We start from the raw sequence: 25,142 nt of genomic DNA, 5'->3' as shown, positions 1-25,142 counted from the left end.
TGCAGAGTATGAGTTTTTGTGCCCAAATTTTGAAAGGTCATTCAATGAATGTACAAATGTATTGGGTTTAAACAACTGTGCCCTGATAGATGAACATATTGTGGATCCTAGTGATATAACTTGGCCTGATTTTCAACTGATGACCTACTTGTTATATTATTGTTATATTATTAGAAATGAAATACATTTATCAGCACATTTGCCTTTAGTAGATTGCCAACCTTATATCTTCTCAATTCTTATTTTCAAATTTTTAAGTACTGTGATTTGCTAATCCATTTTCTTGGCAGAACCTACTTTCATACTTACCCGTTTTGTCATTTATTTCAAATGGAATACAATAGATATCACGGTGATGATAATGTTGATGTCTTAATTAAATGTCAGGTTTTGAGTCTTGGGGAGTACGAGTGTGATCACACTCCTCCTCACTCCTTAAATGATCATAAGGAGTGTGATTTATTGCACTCCTTAATCTTTAAGCTTACACTCGCACAATCACACTCATCATTCACAAAATAGCACTCCTCACAAGTTTGAGGTATTTATCACACACTCCTCCATTTTTTAAAACTCAAAGCCTAAAATGTGCACCCAAATGATATATGAATGAGTACATAAAGTCAAAGTGAACAACAGAAAGACATACATGTTTATTAGAGAAAAAAACATTGAATGAGAGAGAAAGAAATGGATATTAGTAGAAGACACAAAACATATTAACAGAATACAAAGACCACCACCAAAAGAAGAAGCTTACTGAATAAAATGTGATCAAGTAAAATGCTACCAGGAAAACGGATCTGGAAACATACAGCCCAAACTCCCAAGCACAATCAAAATATCTTTTGTATTTAATTGCATTTCTCCACATGAAATTGTCCATATATCCTGCCATGTCAGGAACTATCTGTCTGACACAAATCATTAACCTCGGCCTGATCTCTTTTCTTTAGAAATTAGGATGTACAAATTGTTGGCCTCTAGTTTATTCAGCAAAGTTTTGAATGAACAGTATGCATAATTCTTATGAACATGTTGAGATCAACTTACAAAGTATGTGTTACAAACAACATGTTTTTCAAAGATGAACTTACAATATGAGGATGAAAAGTTCTGATGAAGGTTGCTCATCTTTGAACTAAATTTTCAAAAGAAAACAAAGATGATATGATTTTAAAGCAATATAAGCTATTATTGTTTAATGGATTTGATTTTGAGATATGTTCAATTTGTGTGTGAAAATTCAAAATCTAAATTTCTTATTGGGCCTGAACAAATCAAGAGCTCAGTCCCAGAAGAGGGTAAGTGCAATAGCTGGCCTGTGAACATTTAGTAATTTACACACAGTATATTGTACTCATCTACACATGGCAGCTACACATGGCAGCCATTCCACTTACCCACTTCTGGAGTTTCTAGCATATATTGCAAATTAACCCACTGAGAACTACTGCCCATCTTACAGCATTTCTGATTGGTTAAGTATGCGATATGTTCATCTGAGTGACCAATTAAAATACAGCTACAATCCCGAAATATGTCTTGAAACATTAAAAGCGTCTTTAGGGAAAATAAGTCCCCACTCCCCGTGCAATGTTGAAAGCGTGCAAATGTGTTCAGCGTGTCTCCAAAGTGTCGCAACATTGAATGATGGGGGGGGGGAGGGAAAAGTGTTAATTGATGGCCCAGCTTTCTTCCAATTCCAAATATTCAACATTTTTATCCACATTAAAAATACACTTTTGATTTCATTCAAGATGCCTAAAGCGTTTCAAGGACATTTTTCGGGGATTGTCTGAGGCAAACGCTAAAATTAACATCTGATTTTAATCTTTTGGCTATAACCTTAAAACTACTTGATAGAATCACTCCAAATTTTCAATGAATATTAGTAAATGCATAAGCGATGATGTGGGTATAAAATAAAACAACTAATTGTATCAATTTTGACTATATCGCCCTGCACTACAAGCAGGTTGCACCCATCACCTGTGTATGTCTACAATCATAGATTTATGCATTAACTAATATTCATTGAAAATTTGGAGTAATTCTATCAAGTAGTTTTAAAGTTACAGCCAAAAGATTAAAATCAGATGTTAATTTTAATATGTCTTGAAACATTAAAAGCGTCTTTAGGGAAAATAAGTCCCCCACTCCCCGTGCAATGTTGAAGCGTGCAAATGTGTTCAGCGTGTCTCCAAAGTGTCGCAACATTGAATGATGGGGGGGGGGGAAGGGAAAAGTGTTAATTGATGGCCCAGCTTTCTTCCAATTCCAAATATTGAACATTTTTATCCACATTAAAGATGCCTAAAGCATTTCAAGGACATATTTCGGGGATTGTAGCTTATAAATATTTTAACTCAATCCTCTTCAGTCCCACCACCATTCTTACCAGGCTACTGATTGGCTCAATAACTCGTAATACTCTTTTTGCAACCAATCAGCAGGTAGTACTCATGGACAAAAGAATATTAGATTAATCAAAATTGATATCACATAAAAAATGACAAATTTAACTTGATCACATCACAGCACAATTCAACGATGTTCAGTGAAAATCTGATGAAGTAAACGAGTAGATTCAATGAAGTAGAAAAAGAAAGAAACAAGAAACTGAACAGATTAATATGAAAACCATTATGGGCTAATCCATGTAAAGTCCATACTCCCTCTGTGAAAGATTTTGGAAATAACTTCCACAGAGGGAGTATGAATTTCAAATGGAATGAGCACATAGCCAGCACCATTTGAATTTCATACACCCTCTGAAAAAGATTTAACCCAAATCTAATAGGGAGGGTGGGGTGAGTTTCAAATAGAGTTGGTTAATGTGCTAATCCATTTGAAATTCATACTCCCCCTGTTGAAGATATTTTTAATATCTTCTACAGGGGGTGCAGCCTTTAAATAGGATAGCCCAATGGTGTACATGTGCAAGTGATAACAATGACATGGTTATTGTTTTAGTGCAAAACAATACGACAGATGAATGACGATAGATTTAGTATATTTCTACCTGCTGTCAGATAAAACCGTCGAGCTGATCAGATGACCCAGTTCTTCCATTGCACTCACGCTCCGAGAAGCCGGCCGATTCCACCCTCGTCTCTTTGATGTGGGGGTCACCCCCAGCGGAGACGGGGTGGATATACCCCTATTCAACTTGGGTCTGGTTTGTGTCCGAGTAGTAAGCGACGATGGTTGAATGGCAGATGCAGACAAGTTCATAGGTAGGCCAGGCAACAAAAGCATCATGCATGCAGAAGATATAAAAAGGCAGGCATAAAAAATTGAAATTATAAGATTATTTGATAAAACAATTGCGCAATATCTCAAACAGTTATTTTAGCATACAGCATGCATACACACAAATGGATAACTCCCAATTTGTGTATCATTTGACCATATGCTGACATGCTTACATAATATGCAATACTAAAGTTGCTGATTGGTTTATGATAATGCAATTACAGTAATTACTAAATGCTTTTTATTGATATTTACATGATATAATTGTATCAAAGAGCTGCAGCCACTATGGACCAAAATAGCCTCATCCCAATGGCATAGTTCAATAACCTCAATTAAACAATCATAGTGCAAAATTTGACCTCAAGTTGCAGTGAATGAGTTTTGGTACCCACATTTTCAAAAGTCATTCAACGAATGTACAAATGTATTGGGGTTAAAGAACTGTGCCCCTTAGATGAGCATGTTGTGGATCCTAGTGAGCGCTGATCACTTCACTTTTTTGTTATTCGCTGTCGTAGTGCATGTTAGAATAGGACCGTTGCTAGGTCAACTGGATCACGCTTTCTTTGTCACGAACCACTGATCGAAATGATCACAACACAAAGCCTATGTCATATCAAAATTCGGAACAGGTGTACGAGCCCAGGCTTGGGGCAGTAACCAATGGTTACTAACATGCACTACGACAGCGAATACAGAAACATGCTACACTGCGCAATTCATTAAAATTTGTATTAATTTACAAACCATGCTCATAGCATGAAACAGCAAAACAACGTAAAAAGATCATACATTTGTACATACATTTGTATACACACTGCCAAAAAAGTTCAAGCATTTTTAGTCTTGCATGCATTGTTATCTTATTTAATTTACTCATTTGAGCAAAAAGTACCCTTTGAAAATAATTACATTGTCAATGTTTATGAATAGAAAATGGGTTGTCCTTATCAACCATTTGTTGCAATATCTTCTTTTAGAAAGTTCAAATTTCTAAAACAAAGATATAGAATTTAGAAGGAAAAGTACACTTTGTAATTCTTTTATAGTAGTGGAAGATTTGGATGCAAATTTCTACATTTTAACACACATACATACATAGAAACAAACCAACAAACACACAACCTTAACCAATGTTTGGGTCCATTCTACTCATGAATGTTATTCAACATCAAAGTGTTACGTATAATCTGATTATCACTATGTCAACTGGATCACGCTTCTGTGTCCTGAACCATGATCAAAATGATCACCACACACAGTCGACTGTGCAAGGTAATCCATCCCAATTAAACTACAAGTCGTCCATGCACATTGCATGATCTCATGTATTGATCACTTAGGGTGATACTTAAATGGACTGATATCTAAATATACCATATCGTTCCAAAAAGTAATAGGGAGTTTACGGTTTATATGTAACCACTTAGCTGGCAAATTGCAATGTATGCTGTATGTTTCCACATGAACCATTTGGACACAAACATTCCCAGAATTTTTCAAGACAGTATCGAAAATATCAGGTCGGTACGATATCCGATCCGATAATCGGTTGAGCCCTACAAATAAAAGTTGAAAATCCTTGTGGTCATGCTCATGAATAAAGGAGTTCAAAGTGCACAAACTTGATCACTTGAGGCAATTGGATAACAAGTTTCTTTCAGTTTTGATTCCTCTGTCAGACGTCAATTTTCATTATTCATGAGACAAACCAGAGAAGATATCCTGCCCTTCCCAGAATCCTTTGCAACATGACGCATCACCTCATTACAGCAAATGACACTCCTATTACTTTGTACAGGTACCCTTTGTTTTCATGTAGAGAATAGACTGGCTAAACATGGGTCGATAGTTAAGACACAAACATCTTTTGCAAGATCTGAATGTCCTCTGTTCATTTAGGTACCTTTTGTCACTATCAACCCATGTTGCATTAGATAGAAAATCAGTACTGAAAACTGAAATGGAAGAAATGCATTGTGGGAAGTGTAAGGTATCTTCTCTGGAGACAAACCACTCAAGAAAATCCTGAAGACTTGTCTTCCCCCTGTCTGGTTCACGGAGTCTTTTAGCGATTTAATTTTCCTAAGTTGAAAGATTTTTATCAAACTTGAACTTGATGAAAGCTGGTTATATAAGTGACTAAAAAGGAGAAGCTGCCAAAAACTGTCAATGCCAAACTTGATGTGCTTGTTAGAAAGTATGAATACAGCGATAGCATTCAACTCTAAAATTGCACACCATTTTATTTTTTGCACCAAAAGACCAAATCTATCTATCTAATTAAAAATATTTCAAACCATCCATTAAACAATCTATTCTAAAAAAATAAGTTAATGTTACACTTTAAAAAATGTGGGGTTATTTGTGACACAGTCAATCTGCTCCATGGGGGCCAAAAAAGGCATTTTTGAAATTTGAGTTACTATAAATTTTACCAATATACAAACATTAGGCTATCATATACTGAAAACACCAAAGGTCTAGCATACTTCGTTCTAAAGTTCTGAAGTATTTTCATATGTATTTGATTGTTTTTTACTCCATATGTTTGCCTTTATCTCAATTTCAAGTTTGCTGCCTTTGGTTCCCATAGATCAAATTGTGTCACATTTAAATTTAGACTCTAAAGATCTGAAGAAAGATATGAATTATTGCAAATTTGGATCCAAATAGATGTTTTTTCTAGCATTTAATTGACAACTGGCTTAGCTACATTAAATCATTTTATCTTCGCCCATTTTGTAACTTACCCTAAATTTAACCTTAAATTCTTAACCCTAAACCTTATTATAGCCTTAAACCCTAACCTGAATCCATAACATAAACAGAAACCATAGACCAAAATAGAAGTGGTCTGCATGACATGGTGTCAAATGGAACAACTCTCATTTAATTGTCACCTGAAAATTAACACATATTCCTACCGCAGCAATTTGCTTTCTAACAAGGCCAATGACTTGATCAATTTCCCTCCCAGCAATTCTTGTTTGAGGAGCCATTGGTCTTGAGCAACCACTACCACTGTAAGCCATCATTATGTCAATGCAGTGTTGCCCCACATTTGCAGCCCAAATTGCGGGGCAAATCCCTTAAATGTCACAGAAATGTTCTCTTGGCCATTGGTTTCTACATAGATATATGGAGCAGGAAATTTACAGAAAATCACAATGGCAGGAGCAGAAAAGTCACCCAATATAAATTCTTAAATAGTTTCTACTAGGGTACCTGCAGGTAATATGGGACCATTAAGGACGTTTAGCTTATGTGCATAAAAACTATAGAAGATATGCCCAAAAGAGATTGTTATGATGAACAACCTGTCCTTTAAGATTAATAAAACAGGCAATGTTATCTTGTTTTTATGTTTGTTTGGGACGCTATGACGTCAAAATGACGTCATCGTCAAGTGTCCCATATTACCTGCATGTGCAGGTAATATGGGACACTGTGTTATCTCTATGGTGAAAATCAAAATGTTCAGAAAATCACTCTTTTGTTCTAAAAACATTTTTGTTACATGATTTTGAATGTTAAATGCAAATTTCAACAAGAAAATTCAATTTTCTATATAGTTTTGCTTTTCGCATTGACAATGCACACAATTTCCTATGTGTCCCATATTACCTGCACCCATTCAGTTGAAAATCAGAGAAAATGATCATTTATAAAGGAAAGTGCCACTTTTCAGTGGAATTTTACCTGCTGATAAGCTTAACCCATCACCATAAAAGTGACAAATGCACCCTCAGTACCAGAGTATTTGGATACACAATCATAAAATGTGGCGTCATTGATTTTATATCAGGCCAAAAAAACGACGTAAATTTTTGGGCAATTTCACTCTTTTTGGCATTGATTTCCAAGAGTTTGATACACAGACTCCAAAACTGCATTTCTAGAAGCACAATTGATGTCTCTAAACACTTAACAAATCAACTTAAAGTGTGTACCTTCTCTAAGCTACTTTTTGTTAAAATGAAAACAGGTGTCCCATATTACCTGCTGTCCCATATTACCTGCAGCTACCCTACTATTATATATTCAGTAGCACAAGCAGAATGGAGCAGGGGTTAGGGTTAGTGATTGCATCCTAGGAAAATATTTTCAAACAAAGTTGGGATAGAAAAAAAAACCAATTTCTGTTAAATCACTCCTTTTTGGATGCTATTTTCCTTTTATCCAGGACTAAATTCTCAGTGACTTGGCAGAGGTAATCAGGCTCTCCCCCAGCATGGAGACTGGTTTATACATGCCCCTATGACAGGAAACAGTCAAAAGTCACAGTGACAATCTTCCAAAGTCGCCCAATTGGGCTACTAAATCACAGGTCTGGCAACCCTGTGTCAATGGCCCAGCGTCAAGTCAAAATAATATTCCTTGACGTCAACTGTTATTATCTGGCTTCCCCACGTTGCGCTGGGATTGTTCCACGTTCTAATTCAATAAGTCCAATTCATAACTCGGTTTGGGACACTAACTTACAGCAAGTGGTTTGTTTGATGATAGATATATTCAGATTAACTTTTTAAGTTTAAAGACGACAAATATCATATGAATATAGCACTATTTGATTAAGGGCAATACTGTGTACATAATGAATGTATCATTGTATTGAATAGTATTACAAATGATAGGTGTGCAGGTAAATAGTGGTAATGCATAATGTAAGTATGAAAAGACCTACTTAGATTCTGTCATTTATTTCAGGCCTATCTAAATAAAGCAAACCTTTAAACATGAACAAATGTCACATATCATTAGACTAAATTTTAAAGAAATAGTATTTTTTCTAAATAATTGAAATACATGTGTGGCAAGGACTTTTTCAGCCATGCTTAGATTGAAAGAGATTCTGTCATTTATTTCAGGCCTATCTAAAATAAAGCAAACCTTTTAGGCATTCATGTAGCTTGCTAAAAATATGTCACATATTAGACTAAAATTGAGAGAAATACTATTTTTTCAAAATAATTGAAATTAATGTACATGTGGTAAGGACTTATGATTTTCAGCCATACTAAATAGATTAAAAAAGATTCTGTTATTTATTTCAGGCCTAAAATAAAGCAAACATTTAGGAGTACATGTAGCTTGCTACAAAAACATATGTCACATATTAGACAAAATTGAAAGAAATACTATTTATTCTAAATAATTGAAATTAATATGTAAGGACTATATAGATTTTCAGTCATACTATTAAAAAAGAGGTTCTGTTATTTATTTCAGGCCGAAAATAAAGCAAACATTTAGGAATACATGTAGCTTGCTACAAAAACATATGTCACATACAAATTATGTATTAGACTAAAATTAAAAGAAATACTATTTTTTCTAAATAATTGAAATTAATATACATTTAAATTTTAGAATTAATCTAGAAAAGGTTTTAAATAATAAGCTTGACACACCTCCATTTTTTTCGCCATTTTTCCTCTCAATTTTCAGAAATCATCATCCCTACCATGTACCATATCACAAACATCTGTCAACTGTCAATATGCGCAGCCATGCTGTACAATCGGTATTTTCTAGCTCCACGGTAAAACGCTTATGGATTCAATACAACAAATACAATCTACCAGTTTGTGTGCGTTTAATGAGCCATGTCTGGTTACAATAATAGTATCTACCTGGTCTTTTACACAGAGTATTGTTTATTTTGAACAAAAAGAAAATATCTCCCTGATCTTTTACAGAGCGTATTATGTACTACGAAAAAATTTAACGCAGGAAGTTGGTCAGTTTATTTTTAACCCTTGTTAACTTGTTTGCACTAAATCTGATTTTGATGGCATAAAATTCTTTTGTAAATTCGTTTAATGAGCTGTGACAATGATATAATAATATCTACCTGAACAAGTGCTGCTCTAGGTCGGCAATTTAGGCACAAATATTTTGCACTAAATCTGATTTTGATGATAAAATTCTTTCATAAATTTGGGACAAAATTGTGCAGGCCTATTTAAAGAGTTGTGACAATGGTACAATCGTATTGTGTCATATGATATTATGTATTGATTAATAAATCTGGCTCCATGTAAACACCATTCATATATTTTGTCCAAATTTGAGGCACTAAATTTGATCTTATTATGCCACTGATTATTAAACCCTGTAAACACTACTTTTATTTCTTGTAAGTCAATTTTAGCCAATTTTGAGGCACTATCTATCTGATTTTGATGATAAAATTCTTCTATTAAAATTCCTATATGGTACACAATATACTTGATCTCATCGTGTCATTATCAAATCCATGTAAACACCATTCTAATTTTAATTGTAATTTCTAATTTTAAGTACATTTTAGCCAAATTTTTGTCAATAAATCTTGATTTTGATGATAAAATTCTTCTATTAAAATTCCTACAGTACACAATATACTTGATCTCATCATGTCATTATCAAACCCATGTAAACAGCATTTTTATTTCTATAAATTTTAAGTAAATTTTAGCCAAATTTTTGCCACTACAATGTAAATCTTGATTTTGATGATAAAACTCTTCTGTTAAAATATGGTACACAATATACTTGTCTCAATATGTCATTATGAAACCCATGTAAACACAATTTTTATTTCTTAGTTTTTAAAGTCAATTTTAGCCAAATCTGAGGTACAAAATCCCTATACACAATATACTTGATCTCACTGTGTTAAGTAAACAATTAAATACAATATTTTGTATTCTCTATCAATTTTAGCCCAAATTTGTGGCACCACGTCTTATTTACATGGCCAGCTGTTCAATTCAATATTCAGTACAATTTGAATCGCTAAACTGGCTAAGGTGGCATGGTAAATATGTGTTACAATGCGCATGCACACTTTTAGTGAACGTCGAAAGCTCCTGGAGCCAGGAATCCATTTTTATTGATTGGCCTCACTCTGCATAATAGTATCAGGGACCTCCTTGTTTACTTCCACCTCGCAATATTTTCAATAAAAACTGACGTGCCTTGTAATATACGAAAGGTCAATTGATCATTATTATACATTTAATCAAATTAATTCTTTTGTTTGGATTTTATTATTTACACCTTCATTTGAGAGCTAATAAAATACAACTGAGGACAATTTCAACAAAATCAATTTTGAGATTTCTGGAAAATGTTATAAAAATGTTTGATAAATTTTGCTCTCAAAATCATGAAAATGTGACTTTTAAAAAATAAGCCAAGAAATACTAGTATTTAAATATTTTGTGGCCTGTTTTTATAAGGGCTCTGAGAGTGACATTTTCACAATTTTTTTGTAGGATCTGAGAGCACATCAGATACATCAAATTGCATTTTGAATACAAGGAATGTATTTATGACATCAAATAATTTTGATTTTGTGAAATTATGTTAAGTGTATGCAGCTGGGATGAAAAGCAGTCCATCATATGAAAATGTTGACATATTGAAGATATATATACATTTTCCCAAAAAGGAATTTTTGAATTTGAACACTGTTTTTGCCAATATTTAAAAAAAAATATTAGCGACATCCGACTCATCCCCCTTGATCATGTCACAAATATAAGATGTATACACACACCCTTTTACTATAATTTTATGGCCATCGGATATATATATGATACTAAGAAAGTTGATGTAAAACCATTTCGGTCTTTGTTTCTTTTATGTCTGCACCAAATGAAAATCAGAGCATTGCAAAATGACTCCGTAATCTGCTATTAGCTGAGCTGACAGGCGTTCAGGAGTTAATCATGTTAATTGCTTTTGTACCAGTATGTTAACATTGCCTGTATGTAATGCACTCTAGAAATGTGTGGTGTCATCTGAAAGGAATTTGATACCAGTGAATGCAGCAAATGACAAATTTAAATTGCTATTTTGTAGAATTAGAAAATGTTTGTTGATGTGGGAGTCTATCCCACATCCACAACAAAAGATTTAAGTCTTTGTGTTCAATACAAAATTATTTAGTTTTTGATATATATGGCTAAATATTGTTTTTGTGTTTTGGGGTTTTTTTTCTTCTTCATTTGTAATGTGATGTGCTGAAATGATATTATAAGCAAATTTTATTGAAAATTTACTGCGCCGTTCAGATTAAGTGCCATAGATATTTTGTCTATCTGCTCCAAATTGATAATTAATTAGGTAGAGAAAAAAGCTTTTTAAACATTGCCAGTAACGTTTTAACTAGCGTTCCCTTGTTGAATTCTTGTGTTTGTACTTGTAGGCCTATATATTGAACATGGCTTCTGAATTTGAAGTATCAATACTTTTATTGGAAATTCACTTTTAAAAAATGTGTGAGACTTTTGGGTGTTTTATTTTTAGCTTTCTTCATGTTTGTGACAGTAAGCTTCACGCTTTGAGTCTTTGTGGCATCCACATCTCGCCACTCTTCATGTTCTTATTGTTTATATTAGTAATAACATTAATGTGTTCTTTATCTTGCATTTTCTATTTTTATAACACTGATGTGAATTGAGATAAAAACAAATAAACTTGAACTTTACTATTCATAGTTTATTAGCAAAACTATACTTGTTCCAAATTTGAATTTGATTAATTTTAAGGGGTTCTACCATACAAATCAGTAAAGTGCACTCCAAATGGCCAGTATTTAAGTCCATTATTAAAGCTGTGTTCTACTTTGCTGTAAACCATATCATTAAGTGCAAAGGGTGTTCCAATATTACAAATTATTCCATTATAGATTTTTATTAAATTAAAATGAACAAAAATAGTTTCCTGACCTGGTTATGGCCATCGATTTATAGCAAAGTTGCAATTAATTGATCAAATTGTTACAATGTACATCCTCAATATTAACAAAGTGCACAGCATAGCCATAATCAAATATGTGAATGAAGCTAAATGAAGTGGGTATTGGAGAAATTGATTTTTAGTGCAGGGCTAAAATATGGATCGAAATTTCTGCTGTATCCTTTATTCACTATTCAGCAACATTCTCAAACACAAAGTGTATTAGAGCTATTAAAAGTTACACACATGAAGCAGGAAAAAGTTATTACAATTTTAATAAATGAATGAAGAAACAAAGGTAGGCCCCAGTGGCGGCACCACTGGGGCATGAGGGGCAAATGCCCCCCAGTCAAAACTCTTGCCCCCCCAGTAAAAATCCCAAATTACGAATATTTCCCCTGATTGCTGCAATTTTGCACAAAATTTGTTGATTTTGCCCCCCAAAATTCACTTTGCCCCTCAATGCCCCCCTAAAAAAAAAAATTCCTGGCACCGCCACTGTAGTATATAGTGTACTGTACATTTATTTTCCTTTCTTTTCCCTTCCTTTTTTATTTTCATTATTTGAGGAGATTATTCTGATCTTTATTTTGTGTAGATGTTTGCAGGGGTGGGGAGGTGCCAATAAGCCCATCTGACCCCCTCAAACTTTTAAGGTCAAGGAAATTCCCCTTTCTTTTTTTAAGTAAAATATTTCCCCCTTTCTTTCACAAAAATGGCAAAGTTCTTACTTACAAATGTGGTTATTTAAATTGCCTCATCATCTGATCTGGTTGTGTTTTCCATTTTTATATTTGTGTTTATTTTTTTTTTTTTCTAACCCAAAAAGTAATGTATTTTCGATAACATACGCCCCTGAAAGCAAAGAAAGAACGAATTCAGTATAGGCCTATATCTGCACATAATGATGTAGAATTTCATTTGCCACAAAATAGCGAAAGTTGAGGGAAGTAATAGTACACCCCTTATCACTAATAGCATCACATAATTTGCCTTCGATAACAGATGGGCCATACTAGCACACCGCCCTGCACTCTATCCGATTTCCTGACATGAATGAAATTGAATTGAAGTCAAACATCACTAAAAATTAGGGTTGCCGAAAAATTGCAGCCCTAAAAGTGGGGCAAATCACAGAAAAGTCACCCAATTTTTCTTTTAACAATTGGTTTCTATAGGGCAGGAAATGGCTACAAATTGATGGGACTAATGTTGACAAATCACCCAATTTGTTTCTAAACCAGCTGCTTCAATTGGAATAGAAATTAGTTGGGAAGTTACAAGGAGAATCTTTATAAGTTGCCCAATTGGGCTACCAAATGGCAGATTTAGCAACCCTGTTCAAAGTGTTTTCACAAGAAACCACCCCCTAGGAGATCCCTCAATTAGAAGCACTTACGATCCCAACTGTGCAGGAGACTAGTTAGTAATCACTTTGGTATTATACTCTCACGCAGACTCCCAATTTTACATCGTCTTCCAATTTTATCATCAAACACACAATGGTTTTTAGAAGTGAAAGTGTTTGCGTTGAGTGAGAGACTTTTTTTCGCCCAGGGGTAGAAATCAATCTAGGTTTTTTTATTATTATGATTTTCTGAATGTCAGTGGTTGGGAATATATTATTAGAGTTTGTTTAAATAGAATCGTATACGGGTAACCTAGATGGTTGGCCCGTGGGTCAAAATTTTATCTGGTTGGTAGAGTACATGTAACCAATTTATAAGTGTTTAAAATTGCATGGAGTGTACTTAGCGGGACTAGCGGAACATTTCATGCGCCGACAGACTTTCTCTAGAACATGTTGTACTTTACATGCAAGCATGATCAATTTTAGATAAAATGTAACATTGTATCATAATGTTTATGAAGATGCAGCAGTCTTTATTTTTTTCTCCGATGTCTATATAATCGTCAATAAAAATTCTTAATTTGAAGGGTTTTCTGGCAGAGTTTTATAAACTTTTTTAAAAATCTTTTTTTTTTGTTGTTGTTGTTTACTAGGTCTTTTTTCTCTCATCTGTCCTATTGTATTTCAATCTTTATTTTTGATTACAAAAAGCCATTAAAATGTAAAATGTACCAGAGAAAAAAAATCAGTTCATAGAATTTGGTGGCAATTTAAAATGTGAATGTCAAAGGAAAAATGGATGAAAAGCTGAAACTGATTTATCACTACTGGTCATCAGCTGCTGGACTCAACTGGTCATCCTGCGACTGAAACCCCATTGTTTGTTTTTTCCTTTATTTATTTCAATTATTTTTCTTTTTTAATTTATATTATTTCATTTTTATTTTTAACCTTTTTTTAAAGATAATTGGTGAATTACTTTCTGGTAAAAGATCACATAATTTTCTTAATTCCGGACATAAACTTCATCAAACTAACCAAACACATAAAAAGATCCCATAATACAGGGTGTATCAAAATGATTGATACCCATCAATAGCCAGTGAGTATTGTGGACAAGATTGTCCCATCAAAATGCAGTATTAAAGCATCCACCTAATTTGTAGATTATGTACTAAAAGGTCATAAAACTATAAATTGCATTCATTTCAAGAGGATCTATTTAAAGGGCATTTCATGATCCACAGCCTCATCCCCCACTTTTCTCAAAAAAAGTTGAGATTTTCATACCATTGGATACCTCTGGATACATAATGTTTATGTACCAAAAATTTCTTGCAGATTAACTGTTTAGCAAAAATATCGCCAAATTTGAATTTCGTTCTGGTATACCAGAACGAAATTACAACAGTGGCCTTATGGAGCAGTGCAAAACACTAAATCATTCATAACTCGCAAACGCAAAATCGGAATCAACTTAAATTTTGGGAATAAGCTTTTTTCGTGCATATATACTGAAAAATATCATAAAAAGAGGATGCTAGGATCACAAAATCCTCCTTTAAATGTTGAATTTGGTAGATAATGGCAGCTGTTTCCATTAGACAACAAAGCTAATGGGTACCAGTCATTTTGATACACCCTGTATTATAACTGTTGGGTATGGTAGATCACTCCAATACACTCATATTTCTTGAGGACATGATTGCAAAAAAAAAATAATTACAAAAATATCTCAAACTGATATTGCAGTTCTGTATATCATCGTTAGGAATTTGAGCGGGTCATCTCAAACAAAGCCCATCAATCACCTTATGTTATAACAAAAACTACCTCTTGTAGACTCATTACTGGTAGAAGTGACAGGTTAATTGGTCACCATATATTGCTATGAGGCCCATCAGTTACTAGTACACTGTCTGTCTGCATATACGTATACTGACCATCATATTGATGATAATTGTAATGACTGATATTTTGCACAGATTTTGTGTCTTTGTTTGATTTCAAATTTATCTAGAGGCTACTGTATGATATTAAATTGACAATTTTTATTTTGGTGATTATTGTAACCACTGAGCTTCAATGCCATACATGTATGATCCTTAAATATGATTTCGGTTAATTTTTTTCAGCAGATATTTTGGCATATTTGTAATGTTTGTAACACAATTGTCCCAAATTACTGTACGTATATTTAAAATTGGAATCTGCCAAATTTGTAAGACAACATAAAACAATTATGAATTTATGTCTTCATAAGACATTAAATCCCCCATAAAGGTGCAGCGCTGCCAAGATAGTATATTTTTATTAGTAAGGGGGTTTTCTTTCATTTTAACTCATTATTTCACGACTTACATTGTGGAGGTTGGTGGCCTGGCTCATTATTTCAGCTTAAAATGAACAGAAAACCCTCCTGACTGTTATATTCACCAACATTATTTCATAATTTTTGGCACAGAATACAAGAAAATTTAAATCTTGGCTTTTAAAAGAAAATTGTTGACATTTTATGTAACATACTGTCAGGCCGCTAATATATGTACATGTACATACTATGTATATTATATTTGGCTCCTATCTTTATGTGTGACACTGGTAATGTGTCTCATTCAGGAACTGTGATATAAACAATCTGGGCTATCACTATCATCACCATATTGAGCGTAGTCCTGAGTCATATTAAATGTTATTGTTTCCACTGCAAATGTTACGTGTATGAAATAGAAGAATAAAATGTTGTTCTCTTTTAAAAATGATAATCTATCGAATCGTGTTTCTTGTTTGTTTGTTCAATTCATTTTCCCTTATTCAGTGTGTATAGACCCCGGGGGGGTCACTCCCATTGTGGCCTGTACACCATCCGCGATAATCAACTTTTGAAAAGCACACTAAACAAGGATTTAACCCTTGGCTAAAACGACACCCTAAACACGGATTTCATTCCTAACATCAAATTTCATACCCTAAATTTCATTTCCGCAGATTAGAAATTGCAATTTTGCTACCCTTTTTTTTCCAATTTTTCATGTTTTTGACACCCTAAACGCGATACGCGCGTACCGTGCCTACCCCCAAAAAACGACCCTTTTTACGCGTTTTCATTATCCCGGATGGTGTACAGGCCACAATGGGAGTGACCCCCGGGTATAGACCTTTTCAAATCAAGATCGGAAAAGTTCGGAAAACTGCGCTATTTATTCAGTAAGCTAAGGGGTCAAATTGAACCCAAACTGGCGGACAAGAAATATCATGAATTACGACAACCTTTTGCACGAAAATACATCTTAAAGCCAATGTGAACATGGGGTCATCGCGAGAAATATTTTTAGGGGATATTGAGCTAACACCTCAGCATCTTAGTTTTTCACAATAAGATACTAATGGAAAGAGATAGACATATGTCCGTAATTTTTCGTCAGTAATTTGTTTTTTACAGAACGTTTTGTTTACGTGCATCACCTCTTCCACAGTCAGTCTCTTACACAACGCTACCACCACACGCTTGATTGCATGTTGAGTATTCTTGGCAAAAGTACCTCTCTCGTCCCTAAATTGACCGTTCATCGTACATGTAGTTATGATGCCTGTTACACATTGGAACTTCGCACTCTACATGATGCTGAAGAGGTTCTGGTTTTATCGGAATTACTCAATATGAAAAGGTCTATACAACAACTATAATCAATCATAAAAAACAATTTTCCTACTGCAGACATGTACTTGTAAAGCCAGTACTACTGATTGATGACTCTCATCAGTAACTGATATCCACAATATATTACTAGCAAATCATCATGGCTATCTTCAGAGACACTCAAATATTATTGTTTACATTCCATATTGCATACATGATACAAATCCCTTCATTTAAGACTACTATTCCCTATCAATATCATAATCAGTGGCGGTGCTATGGGGGGTATTTTGCTTTCTGCCAGTTAGCCCCCCCCCCCACTTTTGAGGCAAAAAAACCCAAATCACACAAATTTCCACTTCTTGCAGCAATTTTGCACAAAATTTGTCACTTTTGCCTCCCCTGAAATGCACTTTGCCCCCAATGCTGCCACTGATCATAATATTACACATCCCTAATTCATTATTATTTTAGGTTTTAACAAGATACATGTACATGTAAAAGGAGCACTCTCCTACTGCAAAAAAATGTTTGCCCCTACAATAAAAGCCAGAAAAAAAAAAGAAAATACTTTGCAGACCTGCTTGTCAAAAACATCCTTAATCTTGAATACTTGTGACATTTTTCTTTAATTATGCAACACTTTGGGAAATCATATCAGACATAATTAAGCATACCAAGCACGGCAAGCAGGAAAATTTTAAGATCTAAGATGCAATAAAAAATGTTTGCAAAAAGTCACTTAGCTGCACAGGTCTGAAATTGCTTGCCACCCCCCCCTTTTTTTCCCTAAAACCACCACACACAACAAACAAACAAAAACAGGGTCCACACATACATGTAAAGACAAACAAATTAAAATGTGTATATAATTTGCAATCTTTAAATTAGCGTAGAGCCTAAACAAAAAACAAATAAACAAGATCTATTCAAATTTATGCGTCCAGAATTCCAAAGTAAAGGAACTTTTCCATACTAAAAAACATGAAAATCGTTTTGCTGCAATTTTCTTTCAGAAAGAAAAAATCCTGTTATAAGTAGTGACATAATATTAGTTACCAATATTGATTAGATCAACACAAACAGTCTTATATAGGGCAGTTGACCAAATGTTACAAGGCCAAATCAAAGTTCAAATTTCATTCAATTGTTAGCCTAATCTCCAATATGATCTCTTCCTATATTGTCTGTCTGGATGGATTAGTTTAATTCTTCAAATTACTGTAAAATTTCTTTTCTGATACATTTCTTTAACAAAATGATCTATCATGACTGTTAATGACAAAATATCAATTGGTTTCCGCCTTTCCGGTTTAATGTCCCAAAACCGCGTATTCCTGTATAGGTCAGCTTTAATATCATATCAAAACATAACATAGATGTAATATGATCATGAGTTCCATGAAGGAAATGAGTTCAATAAAATCTGTGATATATAACGCAAACTTGTACGACTAAAACGGTACAAAGGTTTTGTCAGTTTATATAAAGATAACAATACATGCAAGACTTTCTTGGCAGTTCAATCAGCGACACATGCAATTTTCTATTTAAAAAAATGTAAGTTGCAGTTCATGTCAGCATAATTCATTTCATTTTGCAGCCAGTTTAAGTTTTCAAAATTCAAAAGGCATTCCAATTTACAATATTGCAGGGGTAGCCAACCTGTTGCTCATGGGCCATATGCGACCCTCAAAATGATACAGCCCGCAAAGACTTTTCTTACAAAATATAACACTATATATTTTGTATTAACTCTGTATGTGGCCTGTCAAACTGTCCTGATCTTTACCAATGTAGCCCTTGGGTCCTACAGGTTGGCTACCCCCTGGCATGTATCAAATTCAATGCAGCAATAAAAAGAAAACAAGTAACAACAATAGTACAATGTACTTGTTACTTGTACTTGTTGCGAACTAAAGTGAACATCAGGAAATATGCATCATTCATGAGGTAATAACAACTTACAATAACTAGTAAATAAACAACTTCCTGAATAGACGTACCTTTTATCAATGGTAACAGGCCCTGCGACTTGGTCCAAACTACTGGTTCGAGTCCTGTTTCCATTATAACCATTAGGATACCTGTGGGGGGTTACCTCCATACCGCAACTCCGACTTAGTCGGCTCTCCTCTCCCGTTTGGTTGAAAGTCTCATCCTCCAGGAACCTGGAGTCGCACATAAGATCATCCGATCCCAATGAAATGGAGTCCTGCTCCACCGAGTCGAACGATTCCGACGCATATTTAATGGCACTTAGATGCGGCTTTAGTGATAGATGCAATGGCCGCGCAGGAGTTGATATTGCAGTTGGATCGAGTGCGGATTGTGTACTTCCCATAGTTTCCACAGAATCTGCTTTCACTGCAGACAATGACTCAGAAGTATCAGTATTAATTTGCTCACTGCCAGTTGTTGCAGCGAGGACTATATCATGATCACACTGAGACTTGTTCGGGGTTTCCGAATCACCTTCTTGCCTGTGTGTACTTAGTGGCTGGCATTCCACTGTGGTGTTGTCCTGACCTAAACAACTCACCCCTTGGCTTCCTGCGTCAGGTCGTGTCACAGGCAGAGCCCCCAACGTCTCTGCTGCCGGTGCTGTGGTAGAGTGCGGCATGGACTCCGAGTGGGAAATCAGTGTTTCCTTTACTGGGTTCAGTACATCTTCCTGTTGACTGGCAGGACTAGTTGGTGCAGAACTGGTTATTAGGGCTTGCTTGATTTCTTTGGTTCTATAAGTTAATACACCCTTGCTAAATCGTGTCCCAGAGGCTTCCTCGTCTTTGGTAGTATTAAAGGGATCAAGAGGCTCTTTACAATATGATATATTAAGACCTTTAGGCTCTGACAGGCTGAAGGTTGCATTGAGCATAGCTCTATGTGAAACCTCTTCCCTCTCAGCGGCCAGCATAGTCTCTATACACGGTGATGGCGTACTTGAAGTACTGGCAGTACTGATTCCACTGGAAATAGGGTCTACTGACTGGCTACTTGCTTGTCTTTTAAGTCCTCGCGGTTCATCGGAAAACACACTTCTATACGGCATAGGTAGACCTAGTACTTTAGTACTAGTACTAAGGGAACCAGGACTACTGCATTCACTATCAGGTGACTTTGCACTACTGGTAGACCCTGATCGTATAACATCCGTCTGAGTCCGACGGTTATCACTTAAGTTCCTGTTTGATAATGTTGCTGGTTTGCGGAGCTTACTCGTTGGCGAATTTGCGTTGATTTCTTCTGTTTTTTCCTCAACCTTTTCTCCATTCCCGTTATTGTTTCTATTTTCAAACCTTGATATTCTGTGAGCTGCTATACCTTTAAAGCCAAACCTGGAAAATTTAGAAGTTCCAGAAGTTGGGCTTTTAGCTGTTATTGTTGCATTATCATCAGCCTTACTGTTGTCGAGTTTAGGTTTAGGAATGATGATCTTTGGATCGTCTTCCTTCAAGTCGCTAAGTCTTTTTTCGAAGCTAGCGACTAACTCCGATGTTTTAGATCGTCGCATGACATAATTTACTTCTTTTGTTTTCCCAATTATAGGCTCTTCTTTGCTCGTCAAATTTGGGCTAGGTGTTTTATCAGCCTGGGAGACAGGCGAACCCGATTTCTTCTTCCGGAAAGACGGTAGTCGAGGGAGGAACGAACGCTTTGGCTTGGATTGATTTTTCTGATTGCCTGATTTGGGCGATTTGTCCGCTTTTTGTTTTGGATGACATGGTGCCCTCATTTCTCTCTTGTCAGAGCTGATTTGATTGGTCCACAGGTGTTGCAATGTACACATCCATGTCTAGTGTAACTCGGTCTTTGTACTTCAACCCATGATGCGCACACTGATAAAAGTGGGTTATGAGCTCAACCTGAAAAAACAGAACATAAAAATAGTTACGATTTCACAAGACTGGTAATTGGCATACTTTGTAATTTAAAATATAATTGCTGATTATTAAGAAATCCCTTGTATGCATGTGTACTGTACAAAGTATGTGTTTAAAAAAGTAAAGTTCATACACATTTAATGAAATTAAAGGTTGGTCTCTCAAACATTTGGCAAAAAAGTTAGCCTATGTGTTTGTGCTTTTTTTATAATTATGGTTTTAGCATCACAGTTTATTTTTTCTTTGAATTTAATATTTGTTTCTTACAACTAAAAAGGCTCAAATGGGCTGGTTGTTTAGAGTGGACAGTATTTCTATATTTGATACTGAATCACTGTTCTTGAAACAAGACAGACCAGAAATATTGATGACCCACTCAGTGATTCAGTATTATGAGTGATTGGTGAGAAAATCAAAGTTTACTGCCACGATTGACAAAATATGATAACATGTTATATACACATAAGTAAAAATTGTCTATGTATGCTGTACATTATACCAGCCTTAGTAAAGTTGTTACAACATAAAATCATGACCGGCCCTCTCTGAGGTCATGATTTTATGATTTATATATCAACTTTACTTTATTGTAGGACTCATCTTGGTATAGGTCTCTCTCTCTCTCTCTCTTTCTCTTTCTCTTTCTAACATACACACAACCCTACACAAGTCAACTTTATTGATAATTAAGTTCACACCATCATAAATAAATGGTTCATTATGTGTGATGATGTAATGTAATTATGTATGTGTTAGAAATATGTTTGCCATTAACTAGGTTCTAATACTGGGTACACTTTTATGATTAAACTCTTGTTCTACAGAGGATTTATAGAACTTTCTCAAGTACATTATAGAACAAAGATTACCAATAATACAGATCTGCATAGTTTACAGGGCCATTATCATTATTTCTATTACCCTCACGACCCATGAAAATCAAGCACTGGGATTTTTTAAATCATGTCATGTCAAAACATATTCTGCAATATTAATATGTCGAGTATAACACATTTTCTATGCATGGCATTAAGCTATATGTCACACGTAATGCGTACAATATTTCTGCTAAATACACTGTCACCGTATGTACCCTCCAGTGGCCTCCACCTTGAGGCCAACAAAATCTTTGAACAAAAAAAAGTGATATTTTCTAAAATCACACTATTTTTGGTTCCCGATAATTATAGAAAAGTTTTCAAAAGGGTGTACTGCAGGTAGTATTTTAAAACCTTAACACCCAGTAATGTGTCCTTCACAGTAAACACAAATGGGCAAGGCACACATTTTTACTGCTTCAGAGTCAGACACATTATTTGGATGTATGTAAAGGATTACACTTCATATGAACTGATGATATAACTTGAAAATGGATTTCAGTGTACAACCTAAAAACATTTAAATCAAGTTTACTTGTTGTCATGTAGCCTATTGCCATTTTGGAGCAAGCAAATCGATTTTCAATCATTCCACACAAGTAAATAATATGTAAGATGATCAATGTGTTGAGACACGTCTTGATCATGGGAACGCTGGAAGATATAACATAATGCTGATTGTTCAAATGACATTTAAATATAATATACAGAAAATATATCCAGATCTATGAGCAAAATTGGACTTTACATGCACTTCATTAAATGTTGTTACCCAATATGATCGACTGATCATCATCACCTAAAAGTATTAAAATAATTGCCTAAATTAAATTAATAATTTACCGGGTACTACAGTTTTGAGAACAAATGACATGATACATGTAACTACCGTGCTTGACTTCTAGGCAATTATTGTGATTGTGGTTTTTGGGGCCCCTTTTCGATATTATGCCTTAAAGTGTTTCGTGATCCTAGCATCCTCTTTTTATGACATTTTTCAGTACATATCCACGAAAAAAGCCTATTCCCAAAATGTCAGTTGATTCCGATTTTGCGTAATTGCGAGTTGCATAAATGCATGATTATGTGTATTACACTGCTCCATAGACAATGCGTTGTAATTTCGTTCTGGTGCACCAGAACGAAATTCAAATTTCACGATATCTTTGCAAAACGAATTAATCTTCAAGAAATATTTTGTACATAAACATTATGTAGCCAGAGGTTTCCAGTGATATAAAAATCTCAACTTTTTTTGAGAAAAGTTGGGGGATGAGGCTGTGGATCACGAAATGCCCCTTTAAAAGGTGCGGTGTAGAGAAACGTTTGACATGTAATCTTTCCAAGATACTGCAAATATCTGGTGCCCTCGCCATCTAAAATATCAGGAAATTCAATAATTCGTCAAATGTGCAAAGATTTTAAGAAAAAATGTGGACAAAAACAATCACATAAAAAATATTTAAAAATTAGGACTACCACATCCAGGGTTTACCCCATCCAGGTTTTGGTGATATTGCGACCCTGGGTCATAGTCGATCACTGCGACACATATTCTGTTATTGACCCTTAAGTTTGTGTACTGCCATCTCAAAACAAGTTTCTTCCCTCAAAGTGCATCAATGTGTGTGTGTGACTATACATGTGTGTGTAAAATGTACGCTTTCTTGATACACATGTACCGGTAGTCCGGTACGGTACACTTTAATTATGGTACCGCATACAGCCTTGTTTTGTTACAAAAGCTTCAAAAACAAATACACAAGTACGGTACATGCATTTGCAGGGAGCATCTTATTTTGGTAGCAAGATGGCAGATCCGGGCAAAGGGTGTTAAAATACTAGTCAATAGACATCATTTTTAAAAAGTGCAACATTTCTTGAGACTAAATCCTGGGCCATCAAGAGCTGAGTTGTCCACGTCCAACTTAGTTTTGTCAGCACAGACATCAACTGACATTTTCATACTGACTTTTTTTAAAAACGGAACACGACTTCACTAAGTTGGAATGGACAATAAATTACCCTTGAAACATGTAGCGGAAGATCGTGTTGGTCCCCAGTAAGGTTATCTGCACAGCATGCTAGGAGATTGGGAGCCAAATAACATGACACGGAGCACTGTACGGGGATTTTTACACACAGTCTAGCCTTTCAACAAGGCTTTGGCTACCTGGGCCAGCACCGTAGTGAGAGCGCCATCTATCATATTCTGCCTCGCGCCTGCGGCGCTCGCTGTCGCGCCTTCGGCGCTCGCCCCCCCTAGGATTGCGAGGTCTTTGACAAAGACTACACACAGTCCATTGAGTTTGTGTGGCTGTGGACGGCACTTGCAGTCGGGGAAATGTACACAATACAGTTCCCACTGTAGCGAGATAGACACTCATTGATATGATAAAGGGCGCGACGGTGGGATGTTTCTCACTAGCTGCTACAGGTCCTGTAAAATGCCCCCATCAAAATATTAGTGAGCGATTGCCGAATAGGGTGCAACTCTACTTAGTCTTATTACAATCTTGACTGCCCTATACCCCAACCCTAACCCTAAACGAGGACTGGACTCAAGTCTAGCAAGTTGCACCCTATTCGGTTGTACCAAATACTAGAATACATGTTGAGCAATTGACAACAATTTCAGCCCTACACCGCCATGGTGTAACTATAATGCATTATCAATCCTTCCCCTGATAAGTTATTCCAGACAGACAACAGTCCTGCATGCATTACCTGGAAAGCAGTTCCACCTACACGTACACCAATGACATGTCCCAGTACAAAAAACGACATAACTTCAGCTCTGCATTCTAGCCTACAACGTGTCAGTGTAGGCCTACCTACAGTGAGCGTGGTGAGTCAGTAAAGCCTACCTGTTTCTCTGACAAGTCTTAGGTGTTTAGTTGCATAACTCGTTCACACTACTTGACTTGACCAAATTTATATGGTCCTAAATTTTATTTCTTGACCCTTTAGAAGTTTATTTCTTCCTGGCCAGTATCAAACTTGTAACAGAAAACTAATTGAAGTCCATTTTTGTAAGTACTTGGCATTTATCCAATGGGTTATTCTCATCATGCACTTGCTCAGAGAATAAGTGCTGAATTCTGCTCCAAAAAGCCCTTGACATTTCAGACAACAGCCAGACAGACATGGCAGAGTGAGAGCCAAGTGTGAAAATTTTTGTACTAGCAACTTGAGTTGACCGTACTTCCTTTCAATTTTCATTCTACATCAAAATTGTTTTACCTTACTTACACAAACAAAACTGACGTTTTAATGTACTTGAAAGGAAGAGAAGGCTATACAAACACACATTAACATTTTACACCATCTGTGATAATTTATAAATGATCGATGTTATCGAACATGAACACAACACTACACTTGACACTACACAC

The 25,142-nt window shown here is 35.3% G+C and overlaps 2 protein-coding genes across 4 annotated transcripts in view; both read right to left on the bottom strand.

The window, feature by feature from the left end:
* LOC140171517 (uncharacterized) overlaps positions 1-25,142 on the bottom strand; it is a 128,659-nt gene that overhangs the window by 103,264 nt on the left and 253 nt on the right. For 2 of the 3 annotated variants that reach the window (XR_011861613.1, XM_072194783.1), the window contains exons 2-3: positions 18,992-20,851; positions 3,026-3,178 (exon numbers count right to left, since the gene is read on the bottom strand). Coding sequence is in view for 2 of the 3 variants with exons in the window: in XM_072194783.1 (XP_072050884.1) it covers positions 3,026-3,178; positions 18,992-20,775 (1,937 nt within the window). In the remaining variant the exon portion in view is untranslated. The remainder of the gene's footprint in view (positions 1-3,025; positions 3,179-18,991; positions 20,852-25,142) is intronic. The other variant, XM_072194784.1, reaches the window with a different exon arrangement.
* Positions 20,839-25,142, bottom strand: part of LOC140170878 (uncharacterized) — a 15,285-nt gene continuing 10,981 nt past the window's right edge. The window contains exon 6 of the mRNA XM_072194083.1: positions 20,839-20,851. Within this exon, the coding sequence (XP_072050184.1) occupies positions 20,839-20,851 (13 nt within the window). The remainder of the gene's footprint in view (positions 20,852-25,142) is intronic.

The sequence above is a fragment of the Amphiura filiformis genome, chromosome 15 (genome assembly GCF_039555335.1).
Source record: "Amphiura filiformis chromosome 15, Afil_fr2py, whole genome shotgun sequence".
NCBI classification, from domain to species: domain Eukaryota; kingdom Metazoa; phylum Echinodermata; class Ophiuroidea; order Amphilepidida; family Amphiuridae; genus Amphiura; species Amphiura filiformis.
Note: the sequence above shows the minus strand (reverse complement) of the source record. Positions and strands in the feature narration are given on the sequence as shown.